At 47.8% G+C, this 20892-nt stretch overlaps 2 protein-coding genes, 1 long non-coding RNA gene and 1 pseudogene across 4 annotated transcripts; 1 reads left to right on the top strand and 3 right to left on the bottom strand.

Annotated features, from left to right (window-relative positions):
- Positions 1 to 475: 475 nt before the first annotated feature.
- On the bottom strand, positions 476 to 6144 carry LOC120675085 (annotated as a pseudogene).
- A 6122-nt stretch (positions 6145 to 12266) lies between these two features.
- On the bottom strand, positions 12267 to 14515 carry LOC120675084 (putative serpin-Z6C). The gene is made up of 2 exons (XM_039956174.1): positions 14174 to 14515; positions 12267 to 12548 (listed from the first exon to the last, which is right to left on the bottom strand). The coding sequence occupies exons 1-2, from the start codon at positions 14513 to 14515 to the stop codon at positions 12267 to 12269; spliced, it is 624 nt and encodes a 207-aa protein (XP_039812108.1).
- A 995-nt stretch (positions 14516 to 15510) lies between these two features.
- On the bottom strand, positions 15511 to 19104 carry LOC120675766 (G-type lectin S-receptor-like serine/threonine-protein kinase At2g19130). Its single transcript, XM_039956977.1, has 2 exons — positions 18898 to 19104; positions 15511 to 17900 (listed from the first exon to the last, which is right to left on the bottom strand). Exons 1-2 carry the CDS (start codon positions 19067 to 19069, stop codon positions 15673 to 15675), a joined length of 2400 nt encoding a protein of 799 aa, XP_039812911.1. The 5' UTR covers positions 19070 to 19104; the 3' UTR covers positions 15511 to 15672.
- LOC120675767 lies at positions 16827 to 19908 on the top strand. Of its 2 annotated transcripts, XR_005675477.1 has the most exons (3): positions 16827 to 16971; positions 18904 to 19127; positions 19377 to 19908. It is a non-coding gene; the product is annotated as an uncharacterized LOC120675767 (long non-coding RNA). The 2 variants fall into 2 exon arrangements; XR_005675476.1 differs by having other exon boundaries at positions 18904 to 19908.
- The last annotated feature ends 984 nt before the right edge of the window (positions 19909 to 20892 follow it).

The following is a 20892-nucleotide window of genomic DNA, read 5'->3' as shown; positions in this document are numbered from 1 at the left end:
TATTCAAACTCGGTTTGTAAAACTTAAGGTCAAGTTCTATGTATATTTGTTGTATATTCAAATATGTGTCGTGCTTGTACCATCTGCGCCCACCTTCGCGTGGGACTATCGGTGATGTTTCGATCGGGACGTGGGTTGAGAAAGGATCGCCAAATTAAGCCGTTAAGCTAATGAGCCCGATGTGTTCAAATGACGGCCATTACGCTTAATTAGAGTTTTAATTTGGCGGTTCCGTCACACAGGGGATATGTTGAAATCCTGGCTTTGCCCCTGGAACCCAAGCAGCAGAACAGGGATTACATTGGAATTTTTGGGGCTTGATTGAGCCAGCAGCATCCAACTCAGTATGCACTATCCACATCAGATTACATGCAATTCAAGTAAAACTGTAAAGGTGGGACCAATTTGAGCATTTTAAAAGTAGAGGGACAAAGGTGACCTGGTGGCACAAGTAGAAAAAACGAGTGAGCCAACCTTTTTTTTTTTTGGTTTCCCAAATCATTGTTAAGAAGAGGGCTTCACACTGCTCTCAACAAATTGCAGTATAGGATCTCACTCATACATGTCTAGAAAATATATCTTTCCTAACCTATTCACTTAGTTGCCTCATAAGAAAAGAATTTCACATTCTCTGAACCTTCTGCAAGAACTTCGAGATACCTTGGAACTGGTGGCATATCAACATCTATCACCCCTTCCAGAATTTTGACAATTTCCCCCATAGTCGGTCTGGAACTTTCATTACCTTGAACACACCAGCAAGCAACCTTGCATGCTCTTTCTAGCTCCCTTTCATCTGCACCATTGATCAATCCTTCGACCAACAGTCCCGGTACTTCTCCTTCAAGAAGCTTCCTCGCAACCAGCATGGGAAAAAATGTTTCCATGCTTGTCTCTCTGTGCTCCAGATTCCTCCTTCCTGAAATGATCTCAAAAAGCATCATTCCATAGCTGAAGACGTCTGCCTTTGTTGTGATGGCTTCACCACTTATCCATTCTGGTGCAAGATATCCTATGGTGCCTCTCATAGACGTTAAAACTCTGCTAAAATCCCGACCTAGTAATTTTGCCAATCCAAAGTCTGCCACTTTTGGAATAAATGAAGCATCCAACAATATATTTTGTGGCTTGATATCACAATGTATGATGCAATCCCGACACTCCTCATGCAGATAAGCCAAACCCTTGGCAATCCCTACAGAGATTTGGTGTTTTATTTTCCAACTCAAAGTGACAGAACCACTATCAAATAGATGTTTATCAAGTGAACCATTGGGCATATACTCATAGACTAGTAATCTCTTTGCTCCTTCAGAACAAAACCCAAGCAACCGGATCAAGTTCATATGCTGAATGTTTCCAATGGTGCTCACCTCAGCCCTGAACTGCTTCTCCCCCTGACGAAAGCCCTCTAGCTTTTTGACTGCCACTGTAGTTGTGTCTGGTAGAACCCCTTTGAAAACAGTGCCAAAAGACCCTGCGCCCAACCTCTCTGAGAAGTTTCTTGTTAGAAACTGCAGATCACTATATTTGAAACTAATCAAAGGCCCGTCACCTTGATTTATACTACAAATTCTACTTCTTTTATAGAGAAAATATACGATGGTTATCCCCAAGCTTAGAATGATAAATCCACCGATGATTATACACATGATCCACCATTTCTTTGTTCCTGAATTAGGTATTTCTGATGCATCCAATCTAATAAAGATTCTATCACTTGATCCACCAGCACTGTCTTGTAGGTTCATCAAATGATCGTGCCAAACCAAGCATGTTCCATTATGTGAGTAAGCTGTGCAAGAGCAATTGCTGAGGCAAATTAACTCGCAATCATGAATATTGGCAGCATTGACGATATCTGCACTATCAGGCAATTTCACATTATTAATCAGGTAGAATCTATCTTGCTTCGTCACAGTGCTATTATTCACACATTTCAATGGAACATTTCTCCTACAGCCTGCTGTATTGTCATTTAATATCCAGTTGTTTGGGTTATTCTCTGTGAAGCCCTTGAGGCAACTGCATGATGACGCAGCATTCTCACTGCACATGCTGCTTTCCCCACACATTCCATAGACACTGCACTTTGCTTTTGGTTGTGTGAAAAAAGTCACCCATGCTTGTGCTGCCTCCATCCATACAAAAGCCTGGAACAAACCTGAGACATCAATGATAGCTCTAGTAAATATTTGTACATCACTTTTAACAGTGTACGTGAAGTATGTTTCCTCATCATTGTCAACAAACTGGAATGTATATCCTGAGTTCGGATATGAATTGGTAGGTGATAATTCTGGCACACCAATGAATGAATTGCCAGTCCAGTTACCAGAAGCCCAGTAAACAACCGAGCTGTTCCATAGGAGGACATATTGTGTTGAGCCTTTCGGATCCAACCCAATAGAGAACATTCCAGGTGTTGGGTCACCTCGGTCTTTCCAAGAGGTCATCCGTTTGACAATACCGGTTTTCTTGTTGTGGCTGAGCTTGTTTCCTGGGAGCCATGTGTCTGTGATATCGTCAAAACTTTGCCATAACACAGCAGAGGTATTAGACTCATGTCTGACTAAAAGGTTTCCATTGTTGAGGAGCACAGCAACTGTAGAACTAACAGCTGTGTTGTTCTTAATATTGGTAGACCGGATGGGAGATTTTGAGTGGTTAACTAGGACAACAAAGTTACGATCATCTGAGATGATTAGGCTTGATGAGACTGGATCAGAGACTGGTTTCTCTGTTCGCCGCCCACACACTAGTCTGTTCTGGGATTTTGTTGTACCAGATGCCTATGTACCACTTGCCATTGGATCCTTCAGCTGCAGATGCAGTTAAAGATCAGATCATAAACCAGTTATGCTACAAAATTCTAAATCAGAGATTACCATGGAAGGTTTTGTTATATTTTCTAGTACTAGCTTAGACGCACGTGCGGCATGCACGTGATTTAAAAAACCTAATTAACTTTTAATGTGTCCCTATATTAAGACTAATAAGAATGAATATGAATAGCAATACCAAACTAAGTGCTGCGTCCTTATAGCTATTACATTGTGACGGAAACGGAACCGCCAAATTAAAACTCTAATTAAGCGTAATGGCCGTCATTTGAACACATCGAGCGCATTAGCTTAACGGCTTAATTTGGCGATCCTTTCTCAACCCACAGCCCGATCGAAACAACACCAGTAGTCCCACGCGATGGTGGGCGCAGATGGTACAAGCACGACAAAATACTTGAAAATATACAAGGATGGATGAACCGATAAACAAGATTTTTACAAACTGAGTTCAAATTTACACATGATAGTATAATTTACAAAACTTACAATATAGATAACCGAAGTCCAAAAAGAAAAGAAATCTAATACTACATTAGCCTTCACCAGTTCTGAATTTTCATGACCGGTCAGACCGGTTTATCCAACCGGTCGTACCGGTCTCCACTCCTCTGAAGCCTCCACCGGTCAGACCGGTCCCACAGACCGGTCAGACCGGTCTGTGCAAAACAGAAAGGCTGAACACTCTGCCCTCAAGTGTTCAACCCGAAAATCCCCTAACCTACGGGTCTCGCTCCACCACCTCCCACCCATCTGCATCCCGGCGGATGAACTTGACACAGCAGGGGCAGAAGTCCACGTCTGGGTGTCCTGTAATAATAACGGTGGCAACAAACCCTGAGTATTCTAATACTCAGCAAGACTTACCCGATCAGTGGGTATAACTTAACCCACATATCTAGACATGCAAGGCTTTCTGGCTGGTGGTTATTTTGCTTAAAAAACTTCTAAAATAAGTCCTTATTTTTCCAATTTTAGCTCCAAATTTAATATACAAAAATCATTAACTAGTATTTGCACCTGCTAAGCAAATCATGACAAACATGGGATAATAATTCATGATAGTCATTTCCAATCATCACTTAAAATCCCATATAGCATTACAACGATGCGGTGCTGCGATCAAGGTGCTCATATCCGAGAGCGACTGACGGCGAATCGATCCGATTTAACCTTACAAGGTGGACCTAACCAACACGGCACGCAAAAGCCCCGTCGGACCCCACGCACCAACATTTCCCCTCCCCGCCTCGAACTACAGGAACCAGCCCAACGACATATGGTCAGCCGAGCTCAACGTGAGACCACCAAAAGTAAACATATGCATCCCAATTCTCCGCGACTACTCGACTCGCCCCAGGAGTTGGGTGCGGGTTCCTGTACTTTCGAAGCAAAGCAGTACTCGGCTTACCGGTTTCGACTACCTCCTACTTCCGGTATGCGGTTAGTACTGTTCAATCTCAATCACAGGGCCAGACAACGAACGGTCCTTAACCGATACAGACGGGGCTAACTTTTCCCCGCCCAGTCTCCAAATTCTTTTCCTTTCTTACCTAATTCAATGTTCCATATATTCAAAATAACTAAATACCCTATATCTCGTGAGTGATCCGAAATCACTCGTCTTCTACCGAGTTCTATTAAGCATATCATTTCTATCGTCCTCTTCATACTAGTATAACTCGAGGAAACCTAGGAATCATGCAACTAGGGTTCCAAACAATTTCTGAACCTAATGCACAAGTAATAGAAACATAAATATAGGTGTCATAATTTGAAATAAAAGGATATGCACCGGGGCTTACCTTGCGTCTGCTGCTTAACACTGGGGTGAGTGGGGCCTTGGGCCGACTCCCCACGATCCTCCTGCTGCGGGGCTTACCCCTGGGGCTCCTGTGGCTCCGCAACCACCTCGTATACGATCTCCTCTACCGCGGCTGCTATACGTATGCATATGCATATGACATGAGAAATGTATGCATGATTTCATAAAAATTACAAGTAACCAATAGCCAAATTAAATTCTAACTATTTGCACCAACTAACCCTAATTGAACCCTGTCAGCTCTGCTAGCACCGGTCAGACCGGTCCACCCAACCGGTCATACCGGTCCTACTCAACCTACCGTGACACCGGTCAGACCAGTCCCTCCGACCGGTCAGATCGGTCCTAGCCAGACCAGAACCTAGAAACCTTGGCGCGGCGAAAATCGCCCACCAACTCCAAATACCTTCTAGGATCTAGTTTCAGGGGTTCATGTGGATGCTTTTGACCAGAGGAAATCTCCTAAAACCATCTAGAACAAGAGATCGATCCAAACCCCTAAATTACCTTGAATGAGTCCTTTCCCCCACAAGGACTTGATTCCACAGCATAAGTTCTATCTAGGCTCTAGCTTAGAATGCAAGTGGAGGTTCATGACCAAAGGGAACCACCCAAATCCCCCTAGAACAAGAGATCAATCACAACCCCTATATTATTTACCTTGGGTCCTTGCACCAAGAGCTTGAATCCAAGCCAACCAGGGAGGGAGCACGCGGAGAAGATGATTCCCCACCCAATTGAAGCTCCCTTGGGCCTTGGATCAATGGAGGATGGATGGATTTGGGTCCTAGGGTTTGGGGTGAGAAATGAGAGGGGGAGAGCCTGAGCTCGAGCTGAGCACGGGGAGGGTGAGGGAGATAGTGGGGAGAAGAGGGAGAGTGATTTAAATGAGGTGGGCCCCAAGACGGTTGGAATCGGTTAGACCGGTCGGGACAACCGGTCTGACCGGTCTGGCCCAGACTGACAGGAGGAGTTCTAGTTTCTGCTTGTCGTGTGGATTCAAAACTAATGGCCATAATTAACTTAATTATCGAGGATTAACACCTGGGTGTTACATACATCAAACAGCTTGTGTGCACCATCCATGGAACAGATGCCTCTTCTCTGCTCCTTAACTACTTCAACTATGCTTACCCGCAAAAAAAACTTCAACTAAGCTTGCCTCTGTAGAGAAATTAGGAACCGCATGTAGCAGTGCAACAAGCATGCCAACAACTTGCTGCGATTAACCGCCGCTTAACACTAGAAAACTCAACACCTTGCTGTGGTTAATCGCCGAAGTGCTCATTTTACAGCTGGGTTTGGGCTCGATGGAGAGCGTGATGCCGTTGTTGTCGCACTTGAAGGCGGGGTCGTCTCTTCCTCGAGGAGCTGCACGTACAGCTGCTCCTCTGCTGTCTCATGCGTCGCCGCGTTGCATCTAGCTTCCCGCACAGGGACGCCACCTCCCGCTCTAGCTTCATGTTCCGTCACCATAGAAGCTCCATCTCCTCTGTGACGGCCAGGCGACACCACCAGACCTTCCAAGGCGGCGGCGGAGGAGCTTTATCAACCTCGCCTCCAATTCTGGCGGAGTTGAACACGCGGCGCAGCCTCACCTCCAATTCCGGCGGAGTTCGACTCACGGCGCAGCGCAACATCATTGTAGGAGAGCAGAACCTCGACCTTCCGTTTCCAAGTGGGAATCTTCAATTTAGCGCTAATGGATGAGCTTTGATGCAGCAGAGCGGTGGAATCGTCGAGGGAGCCTGGTGGTTGAGGTTCTCAATGATGGAGGTGGGGGAGTCCACCACGGCTCCCCCGGCGGCGGGGGCGGAGGCGGGCACGATGGAGTGGGGCGCAGGGGCGGATGGCGGAGCAGAGGGAGGACGGGGTGAGCAGAGGAGAGGGCCAGAGGGGACGAGGCTTTGGTGGAAGGGGATGTCGGGCATGAACGAGGAGAGTCTGAGCTCCCCGAGTTCGGACGGGGAGAGATCGGTGGTGGGTAAGCGAGGATTCGGTGAGAAGAAAGAATTGAATTTCGGCGGAAACAATCTCTAACATACTCCATTCATTCCAAATTATAAGTCATTTTAAAAATTTTGGAGAGTCAAATCATTTCAAAATTTAACCAAAATTATATAGAGAAACACAAAGATTTACGACATTAAATATGTAAAAGAATCTAATTATATTTAATTGGTATCGTAAATGTTATTATCTTGTTGTATAAATTTGGTCAAATTTGAAAACTTTTGACTCTCCAAAATTCTTAGAATGACTTATAATTTGAAACGGAGAGAGTACAATTTAATTTTGATGGCTAGATACCCTCTCCTACCTCGCTCGACTCTGACAGGTGAATCCAACATGAGGGAAACGATGGATCCGATTCGAGTAATAAATATTTTCAATTGTTTTCAATTTTTATAGTATAGATAGACTTGGAACATTCGACCTGAACGTGACATTCTATATTATGTGTAAATCACTTTAGAACTTCTCTACCGATCACTTTCTGGGAAAAAAAGGATCCCTTCAGAAACTTCACAATTTGTTCATTTTTATGTCAATAACACGGTATAAGAGTTAAGACTCACCTGCAGGCTGAAAGAATCCCAGTGCAAAACTGCCATCCTGAGAGATAAGCTTCTGGTTCCCGGAGAGCTGCTGGTTCGTAGTGAGGGTATCGGAGGCATGCAATGGAGACTGTTTGAGAGCCAGTAGCAGTAAAAGCAAGGGTAGGGTGCATGAACAAAGCCGTGTAGCCATACAAGAAATCAGGGGGTAGGGGCGGCGATGGTCTTCACTTAATTTCGAAAGGGCTACTTGCTTTGAACTCACAGTTCAGAAACACATGGGCTGTTTATATGTGGTGAAGCTATTCTTAATACTCATAGCATTAATCTGACTTTTGTACGCATTCCAGCCCTCTTGCTCTCTAGGGAAATCCGGTGCTGTGACGCTCTCCTGATGTTGAAGCTATTAATTAAAAAGGCCCTTCTTTGGATGTACATTTCAGTTAGCAATAATGCTATATTCTGAACAACAGTCTGGGATAATCCCAGTTATCAAGTAGGGTCTATGCTATGCAGTCTGAATCTTATTGTGTCTCCATTCTCCAGGATCGTTGAATTGGTAAAGAAATAGCATATTATGATGCCGGCAAGGCTTTGATAAACGTTAAGTGTAGTGTGCTGCTGAATCTCCACCCCATGACTACGGATGGTGGCAGCCCAAGATTTAGTCAATGGTCAGCCAGCAGGAACGACCCTCTGGGATGTACAAAGTCAAAGTCGCATCTGCAGTTAACAATTAGGGAACTTGTTGACTTTCTGGCTTTCGGACGTCACACTCCTTCCCCGCTTGGGTTTGATTATCTTTCCATCGACGTTCTGGAATTAGTGCAAACATTCCAAACTAGTCGTATGAACTTGAGTCCTTCACACCTACTACGGAGTAGATCCTTTTTTTGTCGGAACTTGGAGCAGACGGACATCCATTTTTGTCGGAACTTGAGCAGACGGACAATCTTATAGGCCGTTTTCAAATCGATCTGCTAGGCAATGTTGTTGTAGACCAGTTTCAGCAGATTGCCGAATTAACTGATTTGTTGGGCTTTGTTTACCTCTAGTGGGCCTCTTGTTCACTACAGGTTTTGCCATGTGCCTTCGTTCGTGGCCTGCTTTGTCAAGTGAAGGAGTTTGTAATTCCTTCACTCCTGCCTCCTAACGAGCAGGGTGATGGTTCTCACACAAAAAAAAAAGAAAGAAAAAAATATTAAAAAAATATTTGATTGGAGTAGTGGTTTGGGATATTACGAGACACCAATGGACCTTAAAGTTTTCCTCAAGCGGGCATTTTACATAGATTTTTGGTTCAGTAAGTCTTGCACACTAGTTGTGACGTGTATATTTCTGTTTGGTGGAGCTTATTTCGGCTTTGACGTAACCTGTTTCACAAGAACTGAGATGATACTGTAGCGTGGAGCTATTTTATAAGATTGTAAGCTAAAATGAACTACAAGCCGAGTAAAGCTATTTTTTCAAGGAGAAATCCAAATTACACCTTCGAACTATCGCATAAGTCCGATTTTCAACCTTCAACTACAAAATCTGATAACATAGGCTATGTAACTGTTGAAACCGGGCAAATTTGGTCTTTGGATGGTTTCTAAGATGGTTTTGTATTTTTCTAAAAAAATAAAAAATCTAATTAGTTTTAAGAAATCAAAACTAATTCATTTTGAATCAGAAAAATATGAAACTAGTACCAAATATTTTTTTTCTAAAAATATAACCTATTTATTATTACTCTATTTGAATCTTAGTTATTTAAAAACAATAGACATAATTACAAGCAACTAAATATTATGAAAATAAAAAAATTGGATCTGAATAACTGAAAAGTATCATACCAAGAGATAGGTTACATTTTAAGAAATTTTTTATAGTCATTTTGTACTTTTTTGATTTAAAATGAATTACTTATGAATTTTTTAGTTTAAATTTAAATATTTTTAATTCTCAAAAATAGAAAATCACCTTCAAAACCACCCAAAGGGCCAAATTTGCCCAGTTTCAACAGTTGTATGATCTTTGTTATCTAGTTTTGTAGTTAGAGGTTGAAAATCGGACTTTTGTGATAGTTTAAGAGTATAAAGCGGACTTATTTCTTTTTTTTTTACTTCCAACTTTAGCTTCACTAGTAAAGCCGTTTTGGATCGGCCCTTTCAAACAGACCCTAAATGAAGCGGCAACGCCAATGAATGGACGAGGGAGGCTCAGTGCGACTGGATGAGGTAAGAGCAACTCCAACAGATTGATTTTCCTCTTTTCCCTTTCAACTTTTTAGCCAAAAAGGGGATTTAGGGGAAAAAAAATTAGCTCCAACAGATTGATTTTCTATTTTCCCCTTTATTTTCCTCCTCTCTCCCCTTTTTAAAGGGGAATTCCATTTTCTCCCTTTCCTTCTTCCTTTCTATCCATTCTTTCCTAGCCACAAGATCCACATGTATGAGAAGATCATGGCCACTCATGAATTAAAGGGAAAAGAGAAAAATCAATCTGCTGGAGCACATCTCTCTAATAAGCTAAAATTATGATGGAAGATTTCCCTATAAGATGAGAAAGGGGAAAGAGGGGAAATCAATCTGTTGGAGTTGCTCTAACATATCAATGTTGGTGGCTCCACGTGTCATTCAAAAGCTATATATAATGAGATGTTTTGCAAATTTTGAATCAAAGAGTAACATGTTTCTTTTAAGACGGGGGAAGTATGTATGTGGACTTTACAGACGCTTTGGAATGTCTAAAAAAGAAAGATGTACATTTACTCCAGCGTTGGGCGTCTTCTGAGGAATCCAAAGTGGTTCAGGTTGTTTAGCTTGACTGTCTTCCCATATTGAAGCCCTGCTCTCATGTGATTCGGCCGTACATAAGTACTCGCGTCTTAAACGAGCAACACTTCTGTCAGTGTCTAATTCGTACAGGACACAGTCGCCAAAGAAAAAATTCGCACATGACGCTGCCACGGACACAGTGTGGAGCTGTGGTTGTTTCACACGTGTGAACGATTAACCGCGTGAGCAGCAGAGAATTAGCGCATGATTGGGGAGGCAGAGAGTAATTTGATGGGTCTTTTGTTGTATACCACTATAAAAGATGATCTTAATCTATGTATTTTTAAAAAGTTTGCTCGCACCTACATATCATCGGCCGAACTTTCTTTGCCTCCATATTATTCCGTCTATTTTTCATCCATCTTCCATCCACGTGACAGGTGGGCCTCAGTGAAAATGTTCAAATCCCCCCCCCCCTCTTCCTCAAATTCGAGAGTCTTAAACCTGTATACCCTCATGTAAATTACTGTTGACCTCTATGTCGGGGACCACGATTAGGGGCACTCTAATCGGGGTACTAAAATCACACTAAAAACACAAACACATATTAGGCAATTGAGCCCACGAAGGCCTACGGCCTCCTTCCAATCTGGAAGAAAGAAAAGGACTCAAAGAAGCCCAGCACGCGGCCCATCCGCACTCCCCTCGGACCCGCGGGGTGATCTCCGTCTCGCTCGAGAGTAGCGAGCCTACCCTCGGGGAGGCGAATCGTCTCCGCCTCGCTCGAGGGTAGCGAACCTACCCTCGAGCGGGGCGAATCATCTCCGTCTCGCTCAAGGCCACCCCTCGACGAAAGGGACAAACGGCCCTTCTGCTTACCCACCGGTCGTACGGAGGCATTAAATGCCAACCACTCCTCCACAGCGCCTAGGACAGACGGCGTCAGGCCGCCATTCACCACAGTGGTTGTGACCGGAGTCCCGTCCGCCAACTCCGGTCACTGCTCCGCCATCCCGGACGCTGTGGTAACACTGTGGGAACCTGCGACGCGGTACGAGACGTGCTCGGCACAGCTCCCACTACTATTCTGCCAACTCCTGCTGTCCGGACTCCACCTCACCACACCAACGGCTCCGGACCCGTCCCCTGCTCGGGAAGGGATCCGGCGTCGCCACGTGTCCCCCAAGGAGGGATGCTCAGCACTAGCAGCTGGAGGCCCGGACCTCCCCCCTCGAGGGGTCCGGGACCTCCACGTGACTCCCGGACCCCCTTAGTGCACGCGCTAGCACTCCGCCCAGGGGGGGTCCGGGACCGCCACGTGCCCCACTACCGCTGGCGCACATATATATGCAAGACCATGGCCTGCAGGGCCCACGGAATGCCGCCACGCCACATCTGGAAGACGGTACACCCTACAGTGACGACCACGCCGCCTACTGGGGCTGGCAGGACGCCGGCGCGATCTCGACAAGACCAAGGACGACTGTCACGCCCGACGCCATGCCCACAGTGTACTTCCCACAGTGCTCGACCACTGCGCCCCCGCGATTCGGGGAAAAAACGACGACTTCCACGATCCCCTGCGCATGTACACCGTCCCCCTTGTGTCTATAAAAGGAGGAGGCGGGCTTCCTTAAAGGGGGTCGTGCGGTTGGACCCATTCGATAGAACGCAACACTCAGCACCACTGAGCACCCGATATTGGCACTCGCCTCAATCAACTTCTCCTCTAGCAGAGACTTGGGAGCTTCCCTCCCTCTCTCGCCTCGCCTATATCCCCTACTACAGGCACCCCCGGTGCAAGATAATACAGTGCCCTCGCACACTCCCTTGCTGGACGTACGACCCCACGGCCGGAACCAGGATAAACCCGTGCGTTACTGTGTTGCCTCTTGTATCAACATCTGGGACGAGGAAACACGCGGCATCATCACTAGTTGGGTCCGGACCGCCGGGTCAGGATACCGACACTCTATATCCCTAAAAATCCACTCGCACCTGTATGCCCACACGCCAACTTTTCTTTACCCCTATGCTCTTTTGGACGTAAGGAAGGCTAACGGTGACTAACAGAGGTGGAAAAAGACGGTTGTACCCTTATCTTCTTCCTTACCCAGCCGCTCTCCTCACGCTCCGTCGGGGAGGAGTAGAAGCATGTAGAACGCAGCGTGGCGCGCGCCGCCGCCGTCGTTCTGGTAGGGTAGCTTGAGCGCCCTAATGCCGGGAATCACGGTGACCAGTTGCTCCTTGCACGGTTCCGCCACGGGGAGATGGAACGTCACAACAAAGGTCCCGACAGGACGAACGGCCGGGCCCAGGTCCCCCTGAAGTAGAGAGCGATGGCGAGGACGAGCACGGTGGACGCGTCGACGGAGCCGGGAGGGAGGACGTCGGCGCGGAGCGTCTCGACCAGCTCGGTCGCCGCGGCGCGGCGCAGCTCCTTGAGCGAGGACGAACCCAGGAAGCCCAGGAGCTCGCGCTGCGAGATGGCGGCCACCAGCACGATCGCCACGTGGAAGGATAGCGGCGAGACGAGGAGGTTACGGGCTTCGCCGCCGCACTGCCGTCCGTCGTGCCGCAGTCCGGCTCGGAGCGCGGAGGGGAGGGGCGCGCGGCCGGCCCGGAGCACGGCGACGACGCGGAGGGCAGGGGCGGCGCCGCCGGCCCGAGCGAGGCCGTGGCGCGGAGGGGAGGGGCGGCGGCGGCGCGGGTGGAGCTCGTGGCTGGCGCGGACGCGCGTGGGCGGAGCTCGGACGCGTCCGCCGCGGACACGCGTGGAGCGGCGCTCAGACGCAGACGCACCTCGTGGGGTGGAGCTCGCAGTCGCCGGAGGTCGGATGCCGCCGCGCGCAGGTCACGTGGGGCCGAGGGCAGAGCTCGCCGCTGCCATGGGTGGAGCTTGGCCGCGGCTGTAGGACGACCCCGTGCCACGAATTAGGAGCTCAACAAGGGAAGGAAAGGACAGTGAGAGAGAAACAAAAGAAGTGGTGCCGCCGGCCTAGAGCGAGGCAGCGGCGCGGAGGGCGGCCCGGAGCACGGCGGCGGGAACTCCGCCATGGAGGGGATCAAGGACAGGGTAGATGGGATGAGGGGCAATATGGACAATTCATTGTATTGGTCCCACTGGTCAGACCTCCTATGCCGTTACCTTCTAACAGGACGTGGACGGAAGGGCATAGGGGTAAATAAAAGTTGGCGTGTGGGCATACAGGTGCGAGTGAATTTTTTAGGGGTACAGAGGTCAAAAACAATTTACGTAAGGACATACAGGTTAAAGACTCCAAATTCCAATCACCCATTTTTGTTTCTCTTTGCACTGGTCTCGTTTGGTTTGTTCTAGGATTCATAGTTCACGCAAGTCGAGAAAGAAATCTCGCAAAATCTTTTCAGAGATGAGCGTAACTTTTCGCGACGAATCTAATGACGGCAATTAATTGATTATTGGCTACAGTGATGCTACAGTGACCATCCTCTAATTACGCGGTCAAAGGTCTCATTATATTCTTCAGGATTTCTAGCGTAGGGGTTCTGGAGTTGGTTTTGTAAACTAGTTTTGTTTGACACCTTAATTAGCGGTTAAAGTGTTAGGGGGGTTTAGTTCCCTTGTTTTGGAATTTTGAAAGGGAATCTTTTCATTTTTAAAGTATTAAACATAGACTAATCACAAAACTCGTCTGTAAACTACGAGACGAATCTAATGAGCTCAATTAATCCATTATTAGCACATGTTTACTGTAGCTTTACTGTAGCAATTTAGTGTCTAATCACGACCTAATTAGGTTCATTAGATTCGTTTCGCGATTTACAATCTCACGACCTAATTAGGTTCATTAGATTCGTTTCGCGATTTACAATCTATATATGTAATGCGATTTTTTTTTCGACTTCATTTAATACACTGTGCAGATAATTTACAAAAAAATAGAATTTTAAAGTTGGAATTTAATCATGGCTTTAATTTTCTAGAATTTTATTTTAGGAAACCAAACGGAGCCACTGCTTCCAAATCCCAGCAGCTTGCCAAATGCCAAGCACGAGAGAGAGAGCACTGGACCAGGCCGTCAGTCGCACCTGCTCGCCGCCATTGCCCGTGCGTGGCCCCGCACGTGTACCCCCGCTACCCTCGCGCCCGCGCGACCGGCTTCGGCGGCGGCCGCCGCGCTACCCAACTGCGGGCGCACGGACCGCGCCGCCGCCTCCCGCAGGCCCCCCCGGCGGGACCAGCCGTTGCCTGCTCCCCGAGCGGCGGCGCGCAGCTCTCGCGGCAGAGGAGATGGCGGCGTGGACGCGCAGCTCCCCGTGGACGCGCACGCGCACAACCTCGTCGAGCTCGGCTCCGCGCTCCCCTTCATCAGCTGCTTCTCCGAGGCCGAGGGCGCCGCACCGCGCAGCAGGGCGAGGCGGGCGGCACGCGCTGTAGGGCGAGCTGGCGGCGGCGTGGCGCTGCAGGACGAGGCGGACGGCAACGCGGCGCTGGGAGGTGGAGCGTGCCCGCGAGGCCGCGGTGCAGGCGTGGCTCGCGTCCATGCCGCTCGCCGAGGAGCTCCGGCGGCTGCGGGTAAAGATCGCCGCGTCGAGGGTGCTCATCCGGCGCCAGGCCGCGCGCGCGCTACTGCGGTGCGGTGGAACCCGGAGAAAGAAAGTTGAACAAGCACGGGGCCCGAAGGCACCGGACCCTTCGAAAATTCCACCCGCTAGGCTCCGGCGAGGGCGAGGTTGGCCGGCCGGAGAAGCAACCCATCCTCACGGAGACGACCGAGAGAAACAAAGACCGCAAGTCAAGTGGCGATCTGTTGTCTCAGGTAGCCTGGCCGCCCCCGGGCGGGCCGGGGCTCGCGTCGCCGTCGCGCTCCCCGCGCGGCATTGATGGCATGGCCGGCCACATCTCCCACATGTGAGTGTGACCCCGGAAACCGACCCGCCGGCGCGCGCTCGACGCGACGAGCGCACTGCTCCCTCCTCATGGGCTCATTCCCCGTGCGGTCCTCCGCGGCGCCATTCAACAACATCAAAATGCAGTGTCCCCCCGGGTAAGTTACTCTAGCCTTTGAATCTGGACCAATGCGCTTGGGTACAGTGTGATAGTGTCTGATTGCGATGTGTTCACCAGGGGTTATTGGAGACATATATGGATACACCTTGGCACCTTGCAATGTTTTGTATTAGCTTCGGTGTCGATCTGCTATTATACATGGGTTTGCCATGTTTCGTGGGTTCTGTTGTGCGGTTGTGCCGTTCATCAATAAGTTCAAGTTTCTTTTTTAGTAGTGCCTGTGCTCTACTTTGTTTTGTTAAGCCTAGGTGTATGAATCATTTGGTATTTGTCCGATTAGTTTTCAGCCGAGATGTGTTGACATCCTGCCTCTGCCACTGCAATCCAAGTAGCAGAACTAGAATCAGATTAGATTATTTGGGACATTTCTTATGTGATGAGTAATCTTGATTGAGCCAGCAGGATCCAACCAAGTATCCAGGGTGCCATGTTAGATTATATGCAATTCAAGTAAAGGAGTCGGAACCAATTATAAAGGTGATCTGGTGACACAGTAGAACACCAAACACACCAACGTCTGATTTATTTTAATTTACTCATTGTAAGGGGCTTTACACTGCAGCCATCATTTTTGCTTACACCATAGGATCATATCCGTATGTTTATAGAAGACATATTTCTCGCAACAAATTCACTTAGTTGGTTCATAGGAAGAGGATTTTGCACTCCTTGAACCTTCAGCAAGAATGTTAAGATACCTCGGGACCGGTGGCATTTCAACATCTACCAACCCTTCCAGAATTTTGACAACTTCCCCCATTGTTGGTCTGGAACTTTCACTATCTTGAACACACCAACAAGCAACCTTGCACGCTCTTTCTAGCTCTACACTGACACCATTGGTCAACTCAGAGCTAAACAATGTCTGTACTTCTCCTTCAAGAAGCTTCCTCGCAACTAACACAGGAAACAATATTCCCGTGCTTGTTTCCGCATGCTCCAGATTCCTCTTTCCTGATATGATCTCAAAAAGCATCATTCCATAGCTGAAGACGTCTGCCTTTGTTGTGATGGCTTCACCACTTATCCATTCTGGTGCAAGATATCCTATGGTGCCTCTCATAGACGTTAAAACTCTGCTAAAATCCCGCCCTAGTAATTTTGCCAATCCAAAGTCTGCCACTTTTGGAATAAATGAAGCATCCAACAATATATTCTGTGGCTTGATGTCGCAATGTATGATGCAATCCCGACATTCCTCATGCAGATAAGCCAAACCCTTGGCAATCCCTACAGCGATTTGGTGTTTTATTTTCCAACTCAAAGTGACAGAACCACTATCAAATAGATGTTTATCAAGTGAACCATTGGGCATATACTCATAGACTAGTAATCTCTTTGCTCCTTCAGAACAAAACCCAAGCAACCGGATCAAGTTCATATGATGAATGTTTCCAATGGTGCTCACCTCAGCCCTGAACTGCTTCTCCCCCTGACGAAAGCCCTCTAGCTTTTTGACTGCCACTGTAGTTGTGTCTGGTAGAACCCCTTTGAAAACAGTGCCAAAAGACCCTGCGCCCAACCTTTCTGAGAAGTTTCTTGTTAGAAACTGCAGATCACTATATTTGAAACTAATCAAAGGCCCGTCACCTTGATTTATACTACAAATTCTACTTCTTTTATAGAGAAAATATACGATGGTTATCCCCAAGCTTAGAATGATAAATCCACCGATGATTATACACATGATCCACCATTTCTTTGTTCCTGAATTAGGTATTTCTGATGCATCCAATCTAATAAAGATTCTATCACTTGATCCACCAGTACTGTCTTGTAGGTTCATCAAATGATCGTGCCAAACCAAGTATGTTCCATTATGTGAGTAAGCTTTGCAAGAGCAATTGCTGAGGCAAATTAACTCGCAATCATGAATATTGGCAGCATCGACGATGTGTGCACCATCAGGCAATTCCACATTATTAATCAAGTAGAATCTATCTTGCTTCGTCACAGTGCTATTATTCACACATTTCAATGGAACATTTCTCCTACAACCTGCTGTATTGTCATTTAATATCCAGTTGTTTGGGTTATTCTCAGTGAAGCCCTTGAGGCAACTGCATGATGACGCAGCATTCTCACTGCACATGCTGCTTTCCCCACACATTCCATAGACACTGCACTTTGCTTTTGGTTGCGTGAAAAAAGTCACCCATGCTTGTGCTGCCTCCATCCATACAAAAGCCTGGAACAAACCTGAGACATCAATGATAGCTCTAGTAAATATTTGTACATCACTCTTTACAGTGTACGTGAAGTATGTTTCCTCATCATTCTCAACAAACTGGAATGTGTATCCTGAGTTCGGATATGAATTGGTAGGTGATAATTCTGGCACACCACTAAATGAATTGCCAGTCCAGTTACCAGAAGCCCAGTAAACAACTGAACTGTTCCATAGGAGGACATATTGTGTTGAGCCGTTTGGATCCAACCCAATAGAGAACATTCCAGGCGTTGGGTCCCCTCGGTCTTTCCAAGAGGTCATCCGTTTGACAATACCGGTTTTCTTGTTGCGGCTGAGCTTGTTTCCTGGGAGCCATGTGTCTATGATATCGTCAAAACTTTGCCATAGTTCAACGGAGCTATTTGAGCCATGTCTGAGTACAAGGTTCCCGGTGTTGAGGAGCACGGCGATTGTGGAATTAGCAGGTTTGTTGTTTTTAATGTTGGTAGACCACATTGGAGATTCAGAATGATTAGATAGAATAACAAGGTTTCCATCATCTGAGATGATTAGGCTTGATGAGACTGGATCAGAGACTGGTTTCTCTCTGTTAGCCACCCACACTGAAATTTGTCCTGGGATTTTATTGTACCAAATACCTATGTACCACTTGCCATCTGATCCTTCCACTACAAGTGCAATTAGAAAGAAAAGGGGTCATACAATACTCAACGCTGACAAACAAGAATAAACTTCTTACATTCTACAAATTCTGAAATCATCTAAAAAGGTCCTTTTTTTTACTCTTCTAGTATTGATAGAGTTGGAAGCAAGACTGCCAAAATTATAACCTTGAAATGATCGGAGGTGCCGCATTAGATCTCATTGTAGGGGTTGAATCATGGTGTCTAATACTATTTTATTATATCAAATAGTAGATTCTGTAAAGTGTACCATGTCTTCAGTGGTGATATTAGAGGTCATTTGGCACCTTTCTAATGTTGCATTCATTCATGTGATAGCTATCTAATAGTTAAACATGGTCCAAGGGGAGAGACATCCTGAAGGCATTGCACTTAAGGAAGGTTGAGAAAATAAAGGCCCTGAAAGCCAGCTACTACCCACCTGCTATCGCATTTGTGACCCCGGGGAATACACAGCAAATGAGACTTTTTTTTCTGAGAAGTTGAGAATCACTGTTCAAGCCCTGGTTGGCAACCTCACACCTGGAGATCTCGCCACCGTGCTTTGAGCATGTTGCCTTGTGTGCATATTATAATATCATTGTTCTAAGTGCACTTACAAACATGTTGTGTGAACACAAACTATAGCTTCAATATGAATGTTGCAGAATCATATGTAAATTAAGATTAAATATTACAATCATTTTTGTCTAGGATTGTAAAGTTGTTATGCTTGTACCTAGGATGGGATTGTTCTACTCCGATTTAGGATCATAATTTTTTTCAGCTTAGAAGACACCAGTTAAGATTCTGATAATCTTGGTTGGAAGTGAAATTCCATACTACGGTAGATCACCTTAACAGTTACTTTTTTGAAAGATCCTGAACCTTACGGTTGGGCATTCCTTAACTGTTACTCTTTCTCTCTACTGAGCAGAGTTCCACAGATTGTTCATCCATATAGCTGGAACATGACACATGTGTTATTAATAGAAGGGCTTACCTGCAGGCTGAAAGAATCCTAGCACAAAATTGCCATCCTGAGAGATCAACTTCTGGTTCCCAGAGAGCCGCTGGTTTGCTGTGAGGGTATCAGATGCATGAGATGGAGAACTTTGCAGAGAAAGAAGCAGTATAAGTAAGGATATGGCGTGTGGAGAAAGCCTGGTCGCCATTCACAAAATCAAAGGGGAAAGGAAGGTTGCTCCTATTTTTGAGTACAGAAAGAACTTGGTATGTACTCACAAGCATACTTGCTCTTTATATGCTCAGCATCTAAATCTGACATTGTGCATATTTGTCGTCGGCGTGATAGTTTCAACTTTTAACAGCCTTTGATTTGATATCTCCATGACTGTCCAGTTTCGTTTGGCATTATCCGCATTTTTCTTTCGAAAAGACCATCAGCATCAGTTATTATTATGCATTTTGACTTTAATAATATTTTTTCTTCTTTGACTGTTGAATTGGTTCGGAATTCAGAAAGAGATTGGGATGACAATAGATGGTTATGATGATTTGACGACTGTGCGGTCAACGGTCAGGGTCAGGCTGCAGCAACGGCCAGAAAATTCTGTACCGTAACTTGTCCTCTGTTAACTTCTTAGGATATAGCAAAATTGCTGACTTTGCTCTGATCCTACTAACTTATCTGGTTCTTTGGTCATTGTTTTTTTTATCCTCCTACACTGTGGTCTTGTTACCTCTAATGATGGGCCTGTTTTTCCCTACAGGTTTGTTTGTTGTGGCCTTGTCGAGAGATGATCCGTGGGCTTCAGTTCAGTACAAGACACCACTGGGCCCCCAATAATGAATCTACAATCGCCCGCACCTACCCAAACTCCCGGTCGATTCGACCCACGTGGTGGACCCCATACCCACCTGATTTATCTCTTCCCCCTCCTAAGACTAGTCCAACAGCAGAGGCAATTCCATTTTTGCCTCTCGAGTTGGCACTGTGTATCGCAAAATCTCTCTCCAACAGTATATGTAAAAGCCTGAGGCAGTTTGTCTCCGAGGAGAGAGGGTGTGTAAAAATACATCCCCTCTCTCCTCGAATGCATTTCGCGAGCGGCGGCGGCAACGTGGAGGGTGCGCGGGGGCGGCTTCGCGGGGCGAGCGCGGCTTCGCGGTGGGAGGCAAGCGCGGCGGAGGAGCGCCGGCGGGAGTCAAGCGCCTCGCGGCATCGAGACCTGCTACCGCCGCCGGCCCGAAGCTGCTGCTGCCGCCACCGCAGAGAGCCGCCGCCGGCCCGAAGCTGCTGCTGCCGCCTCCGCATCCTCTGCTCAGTTCCCCAGCCCACCCCCATTCACCTCGCCTGGCCTCGCATGGATTCCCGCTCGCCACCTGCCAGGAGAGCGCGACGCAATCCAATTGAGGTGCAGGAGGCGGTGGTGCCCTGCCTGCTGCCTGTGGGCTCCCCTCCAGTATCCGCCCGGGCATGGCCGCGCTGCCGCTAGACGCCATCGCGCGCCTGCATGGTGTCTTGTGGCGGTCGGAGCAGCCGCCGCCACGCGGGCGACCCGGCGCGAGGAAGCGGTGGCCGAGCCGGGGGAGCACGATGCTGTGGGTGACGCGCATGTCCGGCTTCTTCTCCGCCGCCATGGTGAACGGCGGCGCGGGCCTGCTCCGCCGGGTCCATGGCTGGCGGATCCACGCCCCCACCCCACCCCCGCTCCCTCCGCCAGCGAGGGTGCCCCTCCCATGGCCGTCGCCGCGCGTGCGTCTCCTGGCCGAGATCTAGCCGGGGCGGGCTCCGCGGCGGGCCGGCGTGGCGGCGCGGGGCCGGCCAGCGCGGCGGCAACAACGACGCGCCGGAGCAGAGGACGCGGAGGAGCAGGGGAGGCTAGGTCTTCCTCATCTCCGGCGGATCCCGGCGACCGCGAGCCTCCTTCCCCTTCTCTCCTTCCTCTTCGACGGATCCCGGGCGCGGCCAAGCGAGGTGGGCGGAGCTACTGCCGCCAGAGCAAGGGAGGCCGGCGCAGGGCCTGTCGCAGCT

This window comes from Panicum virgatum, chromosome 5N (genome assembly GCF_016808335.1).
Source record: "Panicum virgatum strain AP13 chromosome 5N, P.virgatum_v5, whole genome shotgun sequence".
In the NCBI taxonomy this organism is placed as follows: Eukaryota; Viridiplantae; Streptophyta; class Magnoliopsida; order Poales; family Poaceae; genus Panicum; species Panicum virgatum.
The sequence above is the reverse complement of the archived record's forward strand: the minus strand, read 5'-3'. Positions and strand labels throughout refer to the sequence as shown.

Excerpts from the sequence above, each read along its gene's own strand:
- LOC120675766 (XM_039956977.1), bottom strand. The coding sequence starts at position 19,069 with ATGGCGACCAGGCTTTCTCCACACGCCATATCCTTACTTATACTGCTT. Across the intron at positions 17,901-18,897 it reads AGGATTCTTTCAGCCTGCAG|TGGAAGGATCAGATGGCAAG; the intron begins GTAAGCCCTTCT and ends TTGCACTTGTAG.
- LOC120675084 (XM_039956174.1), bottom strand. The coding sequence starts at position 14,515 with ATGGACGCGAGCCACGCCTGCACCGCGGCCTCGCGGGCACGCTCCACC. Across the intron at positions 12,549-14,173 it reads CTGCGGGAGGCGGCGGCGCG|TGCGGCGGCGAAGCCCGTAA; the intron begins GTCCGTGCGCCC and ends GACGGACGGCAG.